The following is a 20,781-nucleotide window of genomic DNA, read 5'->3' on the forward strand; positions in this document are numbered from 1 at the left end:
TTTAGGGTGTTAAACCACTGATATTTTGGAAAAAATATATTGAAAATAAGTCCACATGTTGGCACTTTCCATTTATAAACATTTTGCAGGGTGTTATTTCCAGGAAAATTATGATAATTTGGGGTTTAATTCCAGTTTTACAAATAAATAATTGATACAGGAGAATTCCTGTTTTTCTGAAGAGGTGTATTCATGACTGAATCAGTGTGGTACAGAAAGCCCTAGTCTAATTTATGTAATGACCCTAGCTAATAGTACTGAGAGATCTAGCGTATTTAGATGTTATTATAATCAAATAGTGATTATTCTCTGTCATTTATAACATTCCTTCCATTATGCCATCAAAAGAGCTCGTAGGCCTTGTTAAACTGAGGTGTTCTCACTCTGTTCCTTTTAAATATTGGAAGGTATTTTGAACTCCTGAGGGAGTCCATATTAATCAAGAGTAGTTTCTCAGTTGATTTTGTGTTTACCAAACTCGGGTCTCCTTGCTCCATGCTAATCATGAGGGTTGCTAGATGATGTGTTTGGAGAGTTTGATTGTTTGTTTCCAAACAGGTTTAAGGATCTTTTAGAATGTTTGATAGAGGAAAATGACCTTCTCACTGACACCTCTTTCAACATGCCTTTCTTTCTTACTCATTGCCAGTTAACAGGGCCCAGAGATTATAACCCAACCAAAGACTACAACCCAGTCAAAGCATTTAGACAATGCTTTTTATAGCATTTCGTCTTTCAAGACTCTAAAGACCAGCCTGAAGATATTAGAATATCAGGGAAAATCATTCTGGAATTGTTTTAATACTTGGAAGAGGAACATTTTTTTGCCATCATGATACACAATGAATCAGGGAAAACTTCAACCGTGGAAAGAGTCAGGAGGTTTTCCTTAATCTGGTTCTATATGATGTGATGCTTAGCAGGGCATTTCCAGATCTCCCCTCGGGAGCATTAATTAGAACAAATGCAATTAGTCTATAGCATCCCTATTAAGGCAGAATTATTACATTAATCACTAGAAGTTTTGGTGAATTAAAGGGTTGTCCCAGATCTTCCCATAAAACAATACTGACTTGGCAAAGGAGACAGAAAGGATTTAGAGCCAGTAAAATCTGTTGAATGGCAGGAAGCATGAACTGAAACTTGAAGTATTAGCATCATCTTTATCCTGTAGTAGATCTCTCCTTCATGCAAAGGTTGACACGAGCTGCCTTCGAGGGAGTTTGTTAAAGTGTTTGTCTGCTCATGGAGAGCTCATCTCCATTAGCTAATGGTGTGATCTGAAAATTCCCAGACTGGTGGGACTGTGGCTCTCTAAGAGCTCCAACAAGAAGGATTTCTAGGCAGATGTTTGGATTCTTAATGCAGAAATTTAACGTTAGCTCTCCCCTGGCACTACCCATGGGGTGCTGTAGGAAAATGCTAGGTGGTGGCTCCTGCTTTGCCACTTTGAGCTTGCATTGTGACCTGTCCAGGATTCACCACAGGTTCGCAAGGGAGGTGACACTTGCTGTAATTCTATTTCCCCTGTGTTGCCACCCAAATCAGGCAAGGAAGAACAGATACTAGCACTGTAAGAAGGATGATCAGGAAGAAATTCTTCCCTGTGAGGGTGCTGAGGCACTGGCACAGGGTGCCCAGAGAAGCTGTGGCTGCCCCATCCCTGGCAGTGCTCAAGGCCAGCTTGGATGGGGCTTGGAGCAAGCTGCTCTAGTGGAAGGTGTCCCTGCCCATAGCAGGGGGTTGGAACTGGAGGAGCTTTAAGATCCTTTCCAATCCAACCCAACTCAACCCATTCTAGGATTCTATGACAGCACATTGCTCTATCCCATATTCCCTTGGAGACCAGTAGGTGCAAGATTGCCCTCAGCCTCACGAATCTGATAAGGATTCATAAGGACACAGATCTGCATATCACAGCATCACTGGGTTGGAAGCGACCACAGGACATCCCTAGCCCAACTTCCTGTTCCAACCACCTCAGTAATGGATTCAGACCTTCTTATCCAGCTGGAGTATAACCAACAGGGTTGCAAGAAAATGGATTAAGTACCTTGCAGTTGGGATCCAGTTCAGCTTTGAGAACACACCTCTTCTTCTATCTGCCTTCCAAGCAGCTACAAGTTCATTAAGGACATGGCCTGGCTTCAGCAGTGTGCTCTGTGTGATAGGCACTTACCCTGAGGATGCCAGGATCGTCCTGAAGAGACCTTCTTTTAGGACTGGGGTCCAAGCTTGTGCTGCTTTCCTGCTCTTCCAGCACAGATAGCTCCTCTGTGCGACTTCCCTTGGAAATCAGCAAAGAGCAGGAGGAAATGCATCAGTCTGATGTTTCCATCCAGCTTGGAAAAGCCCATGCATGAAAACAAGTTAGATTGAAAAGACCGGTTTTGCTCCTGGGGTGACACTCTTGGGATCCACGTGAGGGAATGAGAAAAGCAACTTTTTGTGTGTATAAATCTTAGGGTGGAAGACCCCAATCCCCAAAAGGGTTAATGCAACCTCTCTTTTCCCCCAGTAGCTTCATGGCCCTAACAGCTTTCATTGTGAAATGGGTGCAGGTGTGGGCTATGCTTTGTTGATCACAATCCCTTTTGCAGAGGAAGCTTTGAATATGTTTGACATAATCAGCTCACAGCCTTTGCCCGCACTCTTTCATAAACAGGCCATTTTCACATCCTTTTCATGGGATCCGACAAGCGGAAAAATAATTAATGTTACCTCAGCCTAACAGTGACCCAGCTTTGATTCAAAAAGACGGCATGTTGCATAAACTAACCATTTAATTGAGTGATAGAAAAAGCCCACATGTATCAATTCTGCCTCCACGTATTATGATTACTGGGGCTTTGCGAGGATTGTGCTCCCTTGGTCATAAAGCAGAGCTTAAATTCGAGCCCATGAAGTGGTTTCAGAAAGACTGATTGAGCATGAGCTGGGGATTATCCGTGTTTACAGTGGCAGGATATGGGAGCAGGGGAATATGCGGGTACCAGCCATCATGGTGCGTGTGCAGCTTAAATCCAGGTTGTGTCATGTATCCTTGTTTGAACCGACCATAGGAGACCTTATCCAACCACAGAACAGTTTGGATGCTGATGGCACTAAGCTGCCACCTTGCCATGACCTCAGGGAGAAAGCTAACTGGTATATAGCACACGTAAGACTACACGTACTATGAATAGGACAGAGTCACCCTCGAGGTAACCCACCAAAAGGAAATGTCCAAGAAGGATCTTAGTTAAATTCAGATAGGGTCTTGAGGCAGCAGTGGCTCCTCTAGTGGGTTTAAGAAAGACAGGTCCTTCTTGACTAACCTGATCTCCTTCTATGACAAAGTGACCCACTCAGTGTACGAGGGAAAGGCTGTGGATGCTGCCTACCTAGACTTTGGTAGAGCTTTTGACACCGTTTCCCACAGCATTCTCCAGAGGAAACTGGCTGCTGATAGCTTGGCATCACTGCCCCTGAAGGTATTTAAAAGGCATGTAGATGTGGCACTTAGGGACATAGTTTAGTGGTAATGCTGTCTTAATGGCTGGATTCAGTGCCCTAAAAGGTCTTTTCTAACCTAAAACATTCTATTAGTCTGTGATTCTAATGAACCATTTCCTTTGGGGGGTCGCAGAAAAGTGGACATTTCAGTAGAAAGTGAATGAAACCAGGAGCTTCTATTACTGACCACCATAAGTGACCACGAGTGCAGCATGGAGGTGTCACACATTGGTGGAGCAGTGCCCTCTCTGTAGTGGTTCAACACAAGCCCATCAATGGCTCGCTCAAAACCAGTGTTAGTGAAGCCATTTGTAGTCTCCTGGTCAAGGAGGCTCTGCAGACTTCTGGGCATCCCTTTCTCACAACATCATGCTGTAGGAGCAAACAAAACATCTTGAAATGGCTCTGGTTCCTCTTTTTAAGCCAATCACAGGCATAGAACATTATGCTCTTACGCTGTTCAATGGAGGGGCTTTCATGAAAGCAGCCATCCAAGCAGGTAAAACCAGGTATCTTACCAACTCTTACAATGCAAGGGCAGAGGAGGGTTTCCACAAATTCAATGGGAAGACATCTGACTCCAATGGAAGGAAAAGTCTTTCCACACGGCTGCAGCTGGGCTGTCAGCTCTATTGGGCATCACTCTTGCCCAGAGCTGCAAAGATTTAAAAGGTTATTGACAATTCTTATGCTCACAAGAATACCCCAAATTAAAATGGGCTGGGAAAAGGGGACTGAAATCCTGAATAATAAAGAAGAACTGGGCCTTGGTCTGATCCCAGCAACACAGTGACTATGTTCCTAACCCATCCTACTTATGGGAGTCTCAGGATGCTCAGAGTCCTTCCCCTGATTATTTGGTATCTGTACAACCTTGCTGGGCTGGCAACCACCTACGCCAAGCCTGGGTCCAAACTTCTGGGACTTGCAAGCACAGCACCATTGGCCAAGCTCGAGTGAGCTCCTCCTGGCACCTCTAGTGCTTTGAAGGTGCACTGAGCAATTAGGCTTTCCTAGATCCACTTCAAGGAGAGTATCCAACCCCCAGCATGCAGTCAGAATGAAGCCTCGGGTTGTCTGGAGACCCTCCAAGAAAGGTCCAGGTGAGTGGCCAAGTAAATGCCTTTAGCTGCAGCTGGCCAAAGACCAGGACGTGTGCTTCAGGTGGGAAGACATCCAGGCTCCAAACCCTATTTCAGAGAGCAGTTGCCTTCCCTTTTGATGTCCAGCACTGGGCAGGCAGAGGGAATATCATCCCATGTGAGCCAGCAAGAGCAGTCCAACCTGCTGGGGAAGGAGAGACTGAAGAAGCAGCACTGATCTCTGGGTGTTCACTAGTGGTGGTGAGGGTAGCTGTGGCCACAGGAGCCAAGATGTGGTTCTTTTACTGGCACAACCCATGGAATACCATGGAGGAGGCCTCCACTGTGCATCTTCTCAAGGAAAAGCTTGATGGCACTACAGGAATGAGACCTAGGACTGGTTGCTCCAACTCCCACATCTATGCTAAGACGGGGCTAGGTGACTTCTCCATGTCTTGAGGACAGACATGACCTTGTATCCCGTCACTGCTATGCATGCTGCCTATAAAGTCAGCCTGCACAGGCAGGGGTTTTTACTTCTCTGCTCTTCAACCTAAAATCTGTGTCCAGTGTGAGCATACCATGTAGAAACCATCCCAAGCTTTGCTGCTTAATACTGCCCTCCTCTGAGCTGCTCTCTTCCCTTATCATAGGGCCATTGGCCAGAATCATAGAATCACAGGAGGGTTTGTGTTGGAAGGGGCCTTAAAGCTCCTCCAGCTCCAACCCCTGTCACAGACAGGGACACCTTCCACTAGAGCAGGTTGCTCCAAGCCCCTGTGTCCAACCTGGCCTTGAGCACTGCCAGGGATGGGGCAGCCACAGCTTCTCTGGGCACCCTGTGCCAGCACCTCAGCACCCTCACAGGGAAGAGCTTCTGCCTAAGATCTAACCTGAAGTCCTATGTGATCCAGCTGTAAGAGCTGTCCTTTGCCTGGAGATGGCTGCAAGGGGGAGCTTGCCTGGGTGAGCTGGGGTGCCCCATGAGCTCCTGAAGCTCAGAACTGAGGGTATTGAAATGACTAGATGACTCCCACAGCATGGAGGTGGGCAGAGACAGACAGGTTTGAAGTCCTGTTTCCATGTAGTTTGAAGTCCTGTTTCCATGTAGTGACGTTCGAACGTTCTGGGAGAAAACTACTCAGTGTTTGTATCACGAAAACTCTACAGTGACACAAAGGGAGAGCTTGTTTAAACCCTGTCAGAGGCAGACCTGCAGCCTACCTGCCCGCTCAGAGAGTGCACGCTCCTCTCACCTGATTCATCTTTATTAGTTCTTAATGCACACACCTTCTCCGAGTACATCTCTTTTATATAATCAGTCACCACATAATTCCCATTTACTTGTATTTGGGAAGTCAAAGGGCTTCAGACTCGAATGCTTTTAAGTGCTTAATTCTGCTCTCATAGGAATAAAGTAAGGACAATGTGAGGAGCTCTGATTTACTCCTTGGAGGGAAACAGGCAAAATCCTGGCCCTGGTGAGGTTTTATCCTCAGTTGGAACCAGAATACGCTTTGAGGCATGAACTGCACGAACTGTCTAAAAGCGGTGCCATCACGTTCACCTCTATTTTGGAGGAGGCTACAGATTTCATATACCCTGCAGTGATGGCAGCTTGCTCAAGGACCAACCCTGCCAGCCCTTTTTACAATGGGTATTACCTTACTCTGCCTCTTCATTCCCGCAGAGCGCTGATAGAGTAGGATGCTCTTCAAGATGAAGGGATCAGCCCTTGGTATTAAGAGGTTTTAATGTGAAATAAGATCAAACATCACTGCCACACCTCTACCTCCAGCAGTTTCAGCCTACACAAGAAAGGGGAACGTGCAGAAGAGCAGAGTGCTAGTAGTGGTGTAAGTTCTGGAAGGGTTTAGTGGGGGAAGAGAAGGGAATGGCATGGGAAAGAAAGGAAGGGAGAGGATAGGAGAGGAAAAGAGAGGAGAGGAGAAAGAGGAGAGGAAAAGAGAGGAGAGGAGAAAGAGGAGAGGAAGGTGGAAAGGAAAGGAAAGGAAAGGAAAGGAAAGGAAAGGAAAGGAAAGGAAAGGAAAGGAAAGGAAAGGAAAGGAAAGGAAAGGAAAGGAAAGGAAAGGAAAGGAAAGGAAAGGAAAGGAAAGGAAAGGAAAGGAAAGGAAAGGAAAGGAAAGGAAAGGAAAGGAAAGGAAGATGGAGAAAATGGAAAGATAAAAATAAAAAATAATAAAAAAGAAAAAGAGAAAGAGAAAGAAAAAGAAAAAGAAGAGAAAAAGGGAACATAAAATAGGGACAAGAATGTCTGGAGCTGCAAAGGAAATTTGGCTCTTTAATAACATCCATGGGCCTAATTGGATTTACTGGCTGAGTGCAAGAAAACTTGAAAAGATTATGGAAAGAGAAAAGAATTTGAGATTAACACAGGCAATACGTTTCAATACAGGTGGAACAATTAGAAATGCAGTTAAGCTTTGGAAAATCTTGATAAACCTGGAACAGATTTAAGTCTGGATGTGACTTGGGGAACCCAGCCCTGATTTTTCTAGAGCAGCCAGGTGCTGGGAACACAACAGAAAGGATGGTTTGGGGGCTCTTCCTCCCCTCCATTGAAAACCTTGAGGAGAGGGGAGGAAAACACAGAGGGCTACACTCCCACTGGGAAGGATGAAGGGATGTTTTACCTTTACCTTCTAAAACTGGTGGTGATGGACTCCAAGCAGCAGCACTGATGGAAAGCCTGCGTCGATCAGAAGATAAGGTCACTGCATCCATCCAGTGAGACACAACAGCCCATGCGGGCTGTTTCTCTTCATTGCTTGAGTGGCATTTAACAATCAGAGTTATTGAATTCTATTTCTCAGTGTCAGTCAGTCAACCTGGGCCCAGCATGGCTCCCTGTGCTGCTTTCAGAGCAAATGAAGTTGTCCATACCATGAATAGCGGGATGCATCCAGGGGAATTTACATCAGAAGAGGGACTTGGCCTCATTCCTTCAACAGTTGGAGAAACGCAGTGGTTTCTGTGGTGTTAGAGCAAGAGAAAAAAGGACATTTTCCATAGGCAATGAAATAAATGAATGGCTCCTGATGAATTTGTCTTATCTTGTTTAACCCCTCCACATCTCCCACCTCAAAGCAGCATGGTCTGAAGGCCAGGGCTGATGAAATATAACTGTTTCCCTGAGAGAGACTAATTTGGGTCTCTGCCCTCCATGCACTTGAATGGTTTCATAGTATTTGTACTACTGCAGAGAAGGAACTGATCTGACTAAAGCAGATCTGCCCCTGTTTGCAGCAGAGATTTAAGGACTGATTCATCCATTCCTGAAGGAGACCTAAAAAACAAACCAAAAGCAGGTGCATTGCCCCATTTTCTCTGTTTCAGCTCAAAAGGGAAACAAGGGTGACTAGCTCAGATGTAGACATCTGTGCTGGAAACACCTGAAGTTGGTGGTGAAACCAATCCCACTCTTAGAAACAGTTGAGTTTTGGTGAGTATCTGTCAGCCAGACGTGTAGGTGGGCAGGGAGGGCAGGATGCAGCTTGCAGAAGACACTGAATCCCACGTGTCTGCAGGTGGGTGTCTCTAAGTGAAAAAGGTGTCCAAGCCCTGTAAGAAGCAGGGAAATACGCTTTGTACAGTCAGCGGAGGCTGGGGAGTGAGTCACACAGTGCAATGTCTGACATAGAACCGTAGAATGGCTTGGGTTGGAAAGGACCTTAAGATCATCCATTTCCAGCTCCCTGCCATGGGCAGGGACACCTCACACTAAACCATGTCACTCAAGGCTCTGTCCAAGCTGGCCTTGAACACTGCCAGGGATGGAGCATTCACAACTTCTTTGGTCAGCCTGTTCCAGTGCCTCACCACCCTCACTGTAGAGAACTTCTTCCTTATATCTGACCTGAACTTCTCCTGTTTTGGTTTGAACCCATCCCTCCTTGTCCTATCACTACAGTGATGAAGTGAGCTGAGGCAATTCCTCTGCTGCAAATGGACATGTTTTCTTAGACTTACTGAACCAACACCTCCTAATAGCTGAGGATCTAGTTGTGGTGTCTTGGCCAAGCAAAGTCCACTTCTGAGGCCAGTTCAGAAGTCATCCCTCCTGCTTCCAGCATCTTCCCCACAGAGGCACTGAGCATTGCTCTCTTCTAGTGAAAACACATAGCCAGTGGCATGGGAGGAAGCAGCATTCCTGCATCCAAAGTGTTTCATCGAACCAGAGGTCAGGAACTCATCTATCCACCAAAAAGCAGGGAGAACAGTCCCTCCACTCCTGGGAACAGGGAGAGCAGATGCCCTGGGTGCATTGCAGCAGCTATGTGGAGGTGCACAAGTGCAAGCAGCACATATGACGTGGGGAGCAAGGCTGCTGCTTGGAGAGGGCTCAAACTGGGTGGAATCAGATCGGTATCACTCCTGGATGCAAATATGATTGTACTGGGGGTAAAGAAGGGACCTGAACTGCGGTAATTAGATTATCAGATCTCCAGAGCAGGATTCAGCTCATAACACATTTTAACCCTTTCTTCTAAGATTGTGGTGTGCAAATTAAACACTGCTGCTATGCACCCTGAGCAGATTTGTGATGTATGGAAATGGGAATGGGAATGGATCACAAGTTTTGCTCACTGCAGCTCCCAGCTGCTGGTATTATTTCTGTCAGGTTCAGCACACTTGCAATTGTCCTGTGGTTAAGAACAGGTCTTGCACACTATGAAAATCTCTTGGGAAACAGTCCCTGGTTGTGCAGGTGACTTGTGAGGTTTGGAGGCAGGAAGATTAAACCTACTGGGTTCCCTAGGCAGGACCCATGCTCCTGTATAAAGCAGATATAGGTAAGATTTATAGGTAAGAAATGCTGTGATTCATTGTGCCTTCCTGCAACAGCACCAAGGGAGAACGAGTCTGGAGCCAGTGTTTCAGGCTGACTCAGCATGGCCAGTTTTGTGATGGAGGCATGGGTAAGTAAGGATTTGACACCTAACTCTGCTATAACATTGTGTGACCTTTAGCAAATCTCTTTCCCATGGTGTTCCATGACACTTTGCAGTAAAACAGGGCCAGTAACACTCCCTTGGTCATACGTGTCTCTTTGGATTGTCACCTTTCCAGGGTAGCGAATGAGATTTCACACTGTAAGAAGCAGCTGCTGCCTGGCAAGAAACAGTTATGATAAATGACCCAAACATTCATGACATGCTCATTGCTCTTGTCTTCCTGCTGCTCACATACTCCCTGCCAGGGGCAGTGAAAACAAATACAGTCCCTTGTTCAATTACAATAAATGAATTCCCTGATTCTTTGAAGGGTCTCCTTGGTCTGCTTCCCTGCCGTGCTGCCAAGAATAACCTGCAGATATTGGAGGGGAAGAAGGCAGCAATGTTTTCTCCACTGAAGTATGACAGCTCTTACTATCTTTTGACAACAGATACCCACATTTACGCACTCACTGCCTTGGCTACGCAATCTAGTTGCTCTCCGTTAGCATCGGTTTACATGCAAGCAGGGATAAAGTGGTCCCCACCTTTCCTGTGAGCTGAGCTCTGTCTGAAGAGACTATGGTTTATTTCCACCTGTGGGAAAGCCACAAACTCACATTGTCTTCACTGGATGTAAATCTGTTTCCTTGACCTTGAAGATGAGCTCTAGTTTAATGAAGAGCCCCACTGAAGCTTCACCAGGGTGTCTTGCCATAGCTCTCTCAGGAGTGTTGCTCTCCTGTTGCCCAGCAAAGGTTGCCCAACTTTTTGCCACTGAGACATCCGATCGTTTTGCTGCTACTGATCAAATAATGATTTGGGCTCATGACTTCAAAGCTGCTGCTTCAGGTGCTGGGGACATCTTAGGGTGCAGTGGAGCTGCAAATCTCAGTGCAGCACAAATCTCACCTCCTGCTGTCTACAGCCAGGCTGCCCTTTGCAAACAGCTTTTTCTATGAGGAATGCAGAGCAGCCTGGTAGGAAGCACTATTTATTTCCCTGCAAAACCAAAAGCTTTACACTTAATCAACAGTTCTTGGTGTAGGAAAGAGAGAATACACATGACCTATTGATCATGTTGCACTGATGGAAGGTGCCTACACTCATTATGGCAGCTTGTCAACAAGAATACAAGGAGTCAAAAAGCTCATCAAACCTTTCTGTCTCAGCTCAAAGGAAATTCCCTCTAACTGAATGTACCAAAGAGATGCTGCTTCATGGGAGAAGGAAAGGCTGTGCAGGAGTTTTTGTTTGTAACTCTCCCATGAATAAGGAGTTATAGATTAGACACGTGTCTTGCTTTGAAACCTTCTTGGATGCCTCCATCTCTGATGGCCATGGTACTGTTTGTAATCAGATATAAGACCACACATGACAGATGCCTCATATCTGCAGGTATCCATGCATTCCTGCCCTGAGGAAGTCTAAACACTTGGCCTAAATTAGCTCTTCAGGCTTCCTCTGCATTGAATGGAGAGAAATAGGCACCTGTAGAGAGCAACTTGTCTGCCCTAACTTAGCCAGCTTGTTCTTAGGGTGAAGAACTGCTGCAGGAAGCAGTGTCTGGGATTGGCCAGAGCTCTGGATCAGCCTGTACTAAGATGGAAATGAAATGATGCTTTCACCTTCACTACTATACATATAGGAACATAAAATTGTCCAGTTGGATCAGACTGTCAGACTCACTGTCATGCCTCACAGTGCTGCAGAGTGGTTGCCTAGGGAAGGCTATACATATACATATATAGGTATGTATACATATATATACACATACACAAAATACATTCCCAGGCTCCAGCACTTTGTAGTTCAGGAACTTTCTACCTAAAGACAGGGATCTTTACATCCCCTAACTCCTTCTGGGTTTCCTTTCCATGAACCCTTCCTATCTTCCTACAAGCTTCCATTCTCCTGAAGCAAGGAGATGACTAGAGCATCTCTACCACCAGTAAGGCAGCCCCACCTCCTCTGGTCTGCTTTGAGCCTGTGGCCTGGCAGCTTTATTAGCTGTCCCTTGTCTAGACTAGTAGAACACTTAGATGGGTGTAAGTATCATTTCCCCCCACATACAGTATCATTTTCTCCATTTGAGTACCATTCGCTTTGCCGAAGGAGGTCCAAGCATGGCTCTGCTGTTAGCTTTGACTCCATGTTCTTGGAGCTGCGTGTTTCAGGATCACTCTTTGTGGTGGTCCTGAAGTGGTAGGACAAGGTGTGGGTTCTGCCACTCTCCAAACCAGCCTGGGAGGTAAATGGCACAACTCAACCCCACTATCCACTTTAATTAGATATAAAATCAGCACCACTTGAAGGGTCCGAGGGCAGATTAACCATCAATCCTGACCTGATTTGCCACTGCTTATTGCAAACGTGGGCCGGCCGCATGGCGAGAACTGTGCTTTGTCAATAAATCCCGGACACAATGGGTTGCAGAAAAGGGAAAATGATCCAAGGAGTCCGGGCAGACGGGGGGAGATGCTTCCGCTCCCCTACAGCAGCCAATTGCCTGGATCAGGCCTAGGATGTTTAATTCACAAACGTGCAATCTTTAGCTCCTTTTACGTGTCCCCGGGCAGTCTCATAGACACCACCTGAAGTATATTAGAGCCTGGCTGATTATGGGTCTGCTCCAAAGCCCTCTGAAGTCAGTGGGAGTCTTTCCCCTGACTTCACCATGTTTGGGGCAGGCCCTGGATGAACATCCCTCGGGTTAGACAGTTTAATCATCCATTCAGCAGTACACAAAGCAGATCACATACACTTTTAGCCTGCATTGTATGGAGTTATGAAACGAGAAGATTATTTGATATGATTCAGAGATAGCTCAGGTATAAGGTAAAAAAAAAAAGAGAGAAATAACACCTTTGATGTTTTACATTACACTTCAGTTATTCCTTGAGGGGCAAATTCTCGTCACCAGGTGAATATTGCGCTCAGTAATTTGGTCAAAAACATTCCACCAACCTCCTTTTTAATAGGAAATGTTGTGGGGTTCAGCTTGATAGGTAAGTCCATGTTTTCCTTCAGCAATCCAAGAAAAAAAATAACATTGGGAACAAAAAACTGGTTTGGAAGGATTTTCTAACAGGGCAGTAAAACTAATTGGGTTTTGGGGGTTTGGGGTGTTTTTTTTGCCAAAGCCTAAGGAGAAACATGAATTTCCCACCAATTGCAGCCTCCTTCTGGCACAGCTATTTCTAGTTGAGGCATCAGCCGTCCATGTACCATCAGCCAGGACTGATCCTCATCTTGCTTCTCTTGGGTCAAGTTGAAAAGCAAGGCTTTGTCCCTCTTATGTGCTATCAGAATGAGACTGAGAGAACCACCTTCCACGAACAAGCAGGGCTGAGTTTAGGTACAGCACATTCAGAGTCAGGCTTGATCTGTGGGGCCTTCTCGACAAGTCTGATGAAGATGTTCCAGGGTTGGAACTAGATGATGTTAAGGTCCTTTCCAACCCAACCAGTTCTATGATTCTATTGCTAGAAATACAGAGAATACAAGGGGAGGATACCTGTAGTTTCCTTGAACACTACTGCATCTTTTGAACTATTCCTAAAGATTCCAGGGAAAAACCCCCCTCTGTCAGCATAAAAAAGGCAATAAAACCTTCCATAGGTGCACAACGTACTGTGGCCAACTTTCATGGACTCTGTGAGTGAGAGGGCAAACCAAAACCCTCCTCCACCAGAGGAGATGCAAAGCACAGTCCATGGCCAGTGGCAGTAACTGAAGCCCTGCTTCCAAAGGAGTTGGCGGGCGATGAAACCCAGTGCGGATGCTGCGTTCCTGCCTCTTGAATCCCCTCCCACAGCCCCGAAATACACTCTGGTGTTGCTGGGGGTGGGGGGTTTAACTTCACTGGCACAAGAGTTGCCTTTGTTGATGGGAGCTGGGTCTCCTTTAGGGGACTCGGCTGATCCAGCTGTACTGGCAAAGCCTTTGTACTGTGGAGTAGCTCAAGTGCAGACCTGCAGTGGGTGCCTGCCTGAACCTTTGCTGGCATGTCGATAAGGCCAGCGCTGAGCAAAGTTAAACGACCCCGTGCTGGAGAAGTGCCACACGTAGAAGCCAGCAAGGATGTGTGTTACTGATCCAACGCTTCTCTTGAACTGCCTTTGGACTGTACTTCTTTTTGAGCAGGGACTGCCTTTTTTAGTAGTTGTCAGTATTTAAAAATATGAACTAGATGTAACTGATGCCATTGTGTTTGCTAAGCATCTGAAACTAGATTTGCAAAGCTACCTCAGCAACCTTTCTGGGATGTTGACTCCATTGCTTGTTTCGTCATCGTTTTTCTCTGTTTTTCTGCTTCTCAAAGTGTAAAGAAAGGGAAGCATTCACTGTGCAGACCCAGCAAAGTCTTCATCATCTCTCCCCTCATGTTATTGCTTGGAGTATGTGGACTTTGAAGGCAGCAATGTTTTACCAGATTTTCAAGACTTAACAGCGTAGACTGCCTGAACTGAAGCGCTCAGATGGAGTCAGCTGTATAGTTATAGTGTTGCTGTTTACCAGCATCTTAGATTTAATTTCTTTATCTTCAGCATATCATTAAATATTTAAAATCTACATTACCTTTTATTTCTGAAATTACAGAGAAACAACCTTGGAGAGTTGTTGTAGCTGATAGACGGTAGCTGTATAGGGCTGTATATTCACTGGGGCTGTTTCTTCAGTGTCCCAGACTCCCTTATAGAATCATAGAATAGTTTGGGTTGGAAAGGACCTTAAGATCATCTAGTTCCAAACCCCCTGCCATGGGCAGGGACACCTCACGCTAAATCATATCACCCAAATTGTGTGTGCTGGAAGAACCATAGTCCCAGGGCAGGGGTACCACGCAGTTGGGCTTGCAGTCATCATCATGACCACAGTTTTACATCAAGGCCTTCTGCATTGCATCAGTCTTGTCCAGCTGAAGTGGCATCTTTCTAGATGCCAAGTGGGGAAACGAAGCATAGATAAGACTCCCTGGGATACTTTGCTTTAACATCCAGTGGTTGGGATCTATGGGCTCCCATGAAATCACTGCTCCCTCAAAAGAAGTTATTTTACAGGGTGGCTCCTATGGCTGCCAGAGCAGAGAGGATGGAGGCCTGAAATTTAAGCCTTACGGACATCTCTCCACTGACTTTCCTGGATATGCTGGGGGCTGCTGAGCTATCACGGGGCTGGGAAGGGGCTCATTGTCATGGAGAACTGCCCATCCCAGGCATGGCCTTGGCATTTAGAGCAGAGTGGGGACTCTCAGAGTGGGACCAGCAGGCTAATTGCCTTTGTCTTCCCCCTCCTTCAATGGAGAAATCACAGTAAATCCCCAAAGCCCATGACAATAGCCCTGCTGCTTTTAAGTGCTATTTAAACTCTATCCTCTAGCCCTCCCTCTCCCAAGATCTGCTAAAAGAAGAGTCTCTTTTAATGACAAAAGGACACCTAAAAGGCTGCCATTAGCTCATTCACTTGGCTCCTCTCCGCAGACTAGGTGTCTATTTGCTGAAATCTACTCTCAAGTGTCCCTTGGGCAGGTCGATTTATCATGAACACACCAGCTTTTGCGGTGGTGTGTCCGCAGGAGGGGCCACATCTCCTGCTTCCAGCTCAGGGCACACTTTACCTGGAGGGAGCAGGGTTTGGGTCTAACAGCAGAAAGGTGCACTGGGGACAGATAAACCTCCTTAGACCCCACCACCATCCCTTAGGACCGGGGCTGGAGCACTGCGGTGTGTGAATCCTTCCCTGGCTCTGCTATGCCAGGTTCTGGCTATGCCACCACCCAACTGGTGTGGCAAAAGGTCTATTGATGTGTGGGATACTGGCTGAGGATACTTTGCCACTGGTTTGGGATCCTCAAGAGCAAACGTTTATGGGCACTGTCTGCAGAAGCATACAGATGATGGAAGTGGCAGAAGGCAAATGTTGAAGCAAGTCTGAGTGGAAGAACATGAGCTGGACGCTTGCAAGTGCCCCACACTGGCCTACTGCTTGCTAAGGTCTAGCTGGTGGAGCAGAGGAGGGGTGTAATGGTCACTTAGGTGTGTGAGTAAGCAGTTCCTGCCTTACTTAAGGGCCTTCTTTGGAAGGTGTTTGGAAACCCTCCACTGCTTGTAGGTCAAACTCAACAGTCCAACTTCCAGATCAAGTTATCCCACTCTGCAACTAAACTCGAGCAGGAGACTGACCCTCTTGTCTTTTTGCTAGTGGCAGTCTGCCCTTTCCCTTCCATTACCATTACCACTGCATCACCTGAGACACAATTAAAAACCAAGACATGGAGGAATTACCCCTAAAGCCAGGAAGATGCTATCTGTGCTGCGATGAGACACAATTAAAAACCAAGACATGGAGGAATTACCCCTAAAGCCAGGAAGATGCTATCTGTGCTGCGAAGGGGTGAACGAGGGGGATGAAGCAGGAATTGCCACCCACCCACCCGTCTCGGCTATTGCACAAATGGCGGTTGGCCAGTGCTGGGGCAAGTAATTCGTCCCAATCCCATGCACATGGAAGTCATCTGATGTTTCATCATGGCTTCATTACATTTTGGATCAGGGCAGTGCTTTGTCTTGCATCACCACCCTGTGTGTTACGCAGGTAGCTCTGCCAACAGGTTTGTTTTCTGAATAGCCTGCAGGGATGGCCTTACATCACGGCAGATGCATATATGTTAAATAGCTGCAATTTCATGCTTAACTTCATTACTAGTGCTATATTCCTCATGGAGACATTTATATTTATGTTCTACCCACACACAGCACCCAACAAACAGCTTTATACAAACAGCAAGAATTGGGAGTTGATAGCGGCTGCTCTAGGATGGATTCTCCTTTCCCAGCAGCATGAATCAGGGAGGATGCTCAGCAGATGCTCCTCTAGCTGATAGCTGATGGGGATGACTTCTCACTAGACTCTTATTTAAGCATATGCAATCCTATTGGAAAGCCTGATTTGTAAACTGGATCAAGCCAACAGCCAAGCTCATGGTACATGCTGCTAGCCAGCACCACGCTGGAACCAACCCTGCTTCTCTTAGTTTTGCAAGCTTTTATTGTTTTGTTGGTTTATTTTTTTACTAAACCCGGATGAAAAAGGACAGTTTTCATTCAAACCATTGACAAAAACAAACATAAAAAGGCCCGGAATGCCCACTCTGCACTGTGAGACTATGGGAGGCTGTAAGTGAGTTCAGATGTGCCTTTGGGCACAGAACAGTTTTCTTCTGTCTTACTGCACAGATGAAATTGTTCATAAATCTCTGCACCTTTTATCCAAACCACGTGAAAGCAAAACCTGTCTCCCACAGAGCTGTAAAATACCTCAAACATACTGAGGAACAACCAGGCACAAAAAAAAACCCTAACAACTGTTAACGTTTTATTCCCAAACAGCTTGTTCAGCCTGAAAAGGTTCAGTAATACACTAAGGAACGAGAACGAAACAGACCAAAACAATCCAAACCAAATAAAACAACAACGTAAAAAGAAAGGGGGGGAGGGAAAGGAAGTAAAATAAACTTTAACAAAGTGTAAAACACGTTATAAATAAAGTACAGCTCCGGAGCATAATTTACAAATATAAAACCACATAGAAACATATGTACAGAAGAGTTACATTACGTACAAATATGTATAAAAATACCCCAGTGTTTATCCTCGTGCTAAAGCTGCATGGCTACAGTGATCTTTGGTACTAAGCTCAGGGAAAAGGATGACAAGACACAGCCCTGGCTGTGCAATAGATATGCCACACACAGGAAGACCAGAGTGAACCTCCGAGGTCTGGGGTGGATGTTTCCCCCTTGTGCATTGCATATTGCAGGTTCAGGGCACAGAGCAAGGGCTTACAGAGGCAACTGCTGGCAGAAGAGTTTTTTAACACATTGTACAAGGCACTTCATAAGAAATCTCTTCATTTTCCTTTCTCCTGTTCTCTTCTAAGGCTGGGTGCCACTTGGCTCTTGCTGATACTGCTTTATGGTTATAGTTTTTAAACTTAGTCTACATTCAGGATTAGAAACATCTGAAAACATCAATTCGAGTTCGCTTTCGCCTGCAGAATTTCGACGGCAAGCCATCTAAACCATCTAACGTTTTCCAGGATGGGGGAAAAAGACTTTGCATCTGCCTTCTGCCGGTGTTTAAGGGCTGTCCTTATCTTGAAAGGTGAGATTTGTCTTCCTGGAAGAGCTCCTGGGAAGTGTCCACATTGAAATGCTGTTTGCAAAAGCATACGGTCCTCCATGCTGCAACTCCCATTCCCTTCGCAGCGCTGACCCCAGCATCCTACACCTCCGTGCCATCCCGGGTGTAGATGAGGCTGTTCACGGTGAAGTTGTAGTAGTGGTTGTACTGGGCTCCCTGGCTGCTGCTGCTGGGATGGAAGGAGCTGTAGTAGGCAGGCGAAGGTCCCGCGACCCGCTGTAGCTGGTCCGGTGAAGGCACCTCTTGAGAAGAGCTGCTGGAAGGGGTGAAAGTGCCACTGCTCAGCTGTCCAGCAGAGAAGTTCCTGTGATGCAGGTCACTGCCCAGAGCCCCTGTCAGCCGGCTGCCTCCGCTGCTCAGGGAGCTCATGCCACTGAAGAAGGTGCTGAGGCAGCTTGGGGTGGATGAAATGATACCGGAGGGAGAGGAGCTTTTGGGATGGTCCCTGGCAGAAGGCGAGGGCTCCAGCTCTGGGGGGGGGCTGTTTCCACATGGTTTGCCTGCGCTGGGGATGGGTCGCTCTTCCTCAGCCTTCAGGCTCCCCAGAGAGGATGCTGCGGATGCGGTCGCAGGGGCATTGGGCTCAGAGCGCCGCTTGCGCTTGCGGCGGAAGTTCCCGTTGTCAAACATCTTCTCGCAGTTGGGGTCTAAGGTCCAGTAGTTTCCTTTCCCTGGTGGAAAACAGGAGAAACAGGAGAGAAAGTCAGCTTCTGTGACAGTGACACCGCAGACAGATAAGCAACATCCACGTCTTGTCCCGTCGGCACAGAACCCGCATCTCTCCTACACCATCTCCTGCTCTGTCTGTTGTCCATAGGATCCAAACCATGTCTCCAGAACATCATCACGTCCACCCCGACGATGCCTGAGTGAACCTTAAGGCCACATAGAGGAGAGCATCCCTGTCACATAGCATAAACCTCCCTGGAGGATCTGTACCCCTACCCTAGACCTGGCCAAATAGAATATGAAGCAGGGTTCCCCGTGCTCCTTGCATGCTCTTCACAGCAAGCTTGGACGCTTGCAGCTGTGTCACCAGCAGGTGACAAGGTGGTGCCCCCGCCATGGCTCTTCTCATAAGAGCTGATGGAACATCTGGCTGGCACATCAAGGCACACTGAGGGGACAACAGGACTGGGCTGTGGGGTTGCAGACAAGCGCCCCACACCCGGACTTACTACAGGGGGGCTGTGGAGGTTTTATCTGTCCTCACACGCCTCTGTCCTATGCCTGGGCCTGACTGGAGCAGTGACCCTGTAACGTCCCCTCCCCGCTGGGCCGAGCCAGCGCTGTCCGGGCGCGCCCCTCCGCTGTGCCCCGGGGCCGGCAGGGAGCGGAGCCGTGAATCACAGCTGAAGGAGCCGGCCCTTGCACAACCGGCACTGCCGGGGAGGGGGTGAGCGCTGGGGCCTGCCGCCCCTCGACGGGGCGGGCGCCTGGACAGACCGGGGCGGAGAGAAGCGGCTCTCCCCACCGTGCCCGGCTGGAGGGGACAGGGACCCTCGGTGCCCTCACAGTGCCAGCCCCGATGGGGACAGCCTCCTCACAGCACCCGGCTGGAGAGGACACGGGACCCGTCGGACAAGGGGCCGCTCCCATCACGGTGATGCCAGTTTGCGCCCGCCGCTCCCCGCATCCCTTCAGCCCAACCTCCCGCCCTGCTCGGCGGCCTCACCGGGGTCATCCTCATCGCGGGGCACCTTGCGGAAGCAGTCGTTGAGGCTGAGGTTGTGGCGGATGCTGTTCTGCCATCCCGCTTTGCTGCGCTTGTAGAAGGGGAAGTTCTCGGCCACGTACTGGTAGATGTGGCTGAGGGTGAGCTTCCTCTCGGGCGCGCTCTGGATGGCCATGGCGATCAGCGCCGAGTACGAGTAAGGCGGCCGCACCAGCTTCAGCAGCTCCTCCTGGCTGGCCAGGCTCAGCCAGCTCAGCTCCGCGCCGCCCGCCGACGGCGACCCTGGAGCCGGGGGGGACCCCACCAACTGCCCGCCCCGGGAGCAGCCGTACGAAGCCGGCGGCAGGAAGGGAGCGGCGGCGGCGGCGGCGGAGCCGGGCGGGCCCTGCAGGTAGGGCGCGGGGCTGTTCATGCCCCACAGGTAGCCGGCGTTAGCGGGCGCCCCGTAGTCCCCCAGAGCGTACCCGCCCGCCCGCTGCCCCGAAGAGGCTGCGGCGGCGGCAGCGGCGGCGGCGGCCGCTGCGGCGGCTGCTGCAGCACCGGGCGGATGGAGGCTGGGCTGGGGGTAGACGCTGAAGTTCTCGCTGCAATAAACCGCCATGTCGGGGGCTTCCTGGGCGCTGCGGGGCTGAGGGGGCGCTGGGGCGGCCGCCGGCGCCGAGGCTCTGGGCTGCGCTTGCTGCAACTCACCGGCGCTCATAATCCCTGGCCATGCAGGGCGGCCGGCGCTCCCCCCACCCCGGATCGCTCCGTTCCCGTTGATACCCCCACCTCCGCCGCTGGCGGCCCCGGTGGCCCCAGACCAAAAACTCCCGGGGGGCTGCAGCGCGGTGCCCTTATAGGCGCTGCCGTGCGCCCGGTCTCCCCGCCCGCAGCCGGGGCCGGGGCTGGGCGTGCGGCGGCGGCGCGCAGGGAGCAGCCAGTAGCGCGGCTCTGCGCTGGGGAAGGAGGCGGAGGGGGGCAAGGCCGGGCCCCAAAAGCGGCGATGGGGGAGGGACCGGAGGGGGGGGAGCTGCGGGAGGCGCCAGGGGTTTGGCTCCCGCCTGAGCGGGGGCAGCATCCCTGAGCCCGACCCCCGGCCCCGGATGGACGGTGTGTCCCCCCCCACCTCCCACCTAGGTCTCATCTTGTCCCGCGGGTCTCTCCGCGCTGTCCCGCTCCCCCTTTCCCACGGCTCGTCCCTGATCCCTTCGGCCCCGAAACCGGCCCCGAAGTTGATGTCTAGGGGGAGATTAGCATCGCTGCGGTTGCCCCGATGGGAACGCGAAGGGTGAAATTCACTTAAACTCCTGTTATTTATGGGTAATTTTGCCGCCCGTCTCATAAAAGCCAGGGCTGAGATCGCAGTTAATGAGCTTTGGATAAGGAAT

The 20,781-nt window shown here is 48.9% G+C and overlaps 1 protein-coding gene across 1 annotated transcript; it reads right to left on the reverse strand.

Annotated features, from left to right (window-relative positions):
• Positions 1–16,624: 16,624 nt before the first annotated feature.
• Positions 16,625–20,339, reverse strand: FOXI3 (forkhead box I3). Its single transcript, XM_062624327.1, has 2 exons — positions 19,412–20,339; positions 16,625–18,407 (listed from the first exon to the last, which is right to left on the reverse strand). Exons 1-2 carry the CDS (start codon positions 20,109–20,111, stop codon positions 17,818–17,820), a joined length of 1,290 nt encoding a protein of 429 aa, XP_062480311.1. The 5' UTR covers positions 20,112–20,339; the 3' UTR covers positions 16,625–17,817.
• Positions 20,340–20,781: the final 442 nt, after the last annotated feature.

This window comes from Pezoporus occidentalis, unplaced genomic scaffold, assembly GCF_034315485.1.
Source record: "Pezoporus occidentalis ecotype Australia unplaced genomic scaffold, CSIRO_AGI_Poc_V1 ctg265, whole genome shotgun sequence".
Classification (NCBI taxonomy): domain Eukaryota; kingdom Metazoa; phylum Chordata; class Aves; order Psittaciformes; family Psittacidae; genus Pezoporus; species Pezoporus occidentalis.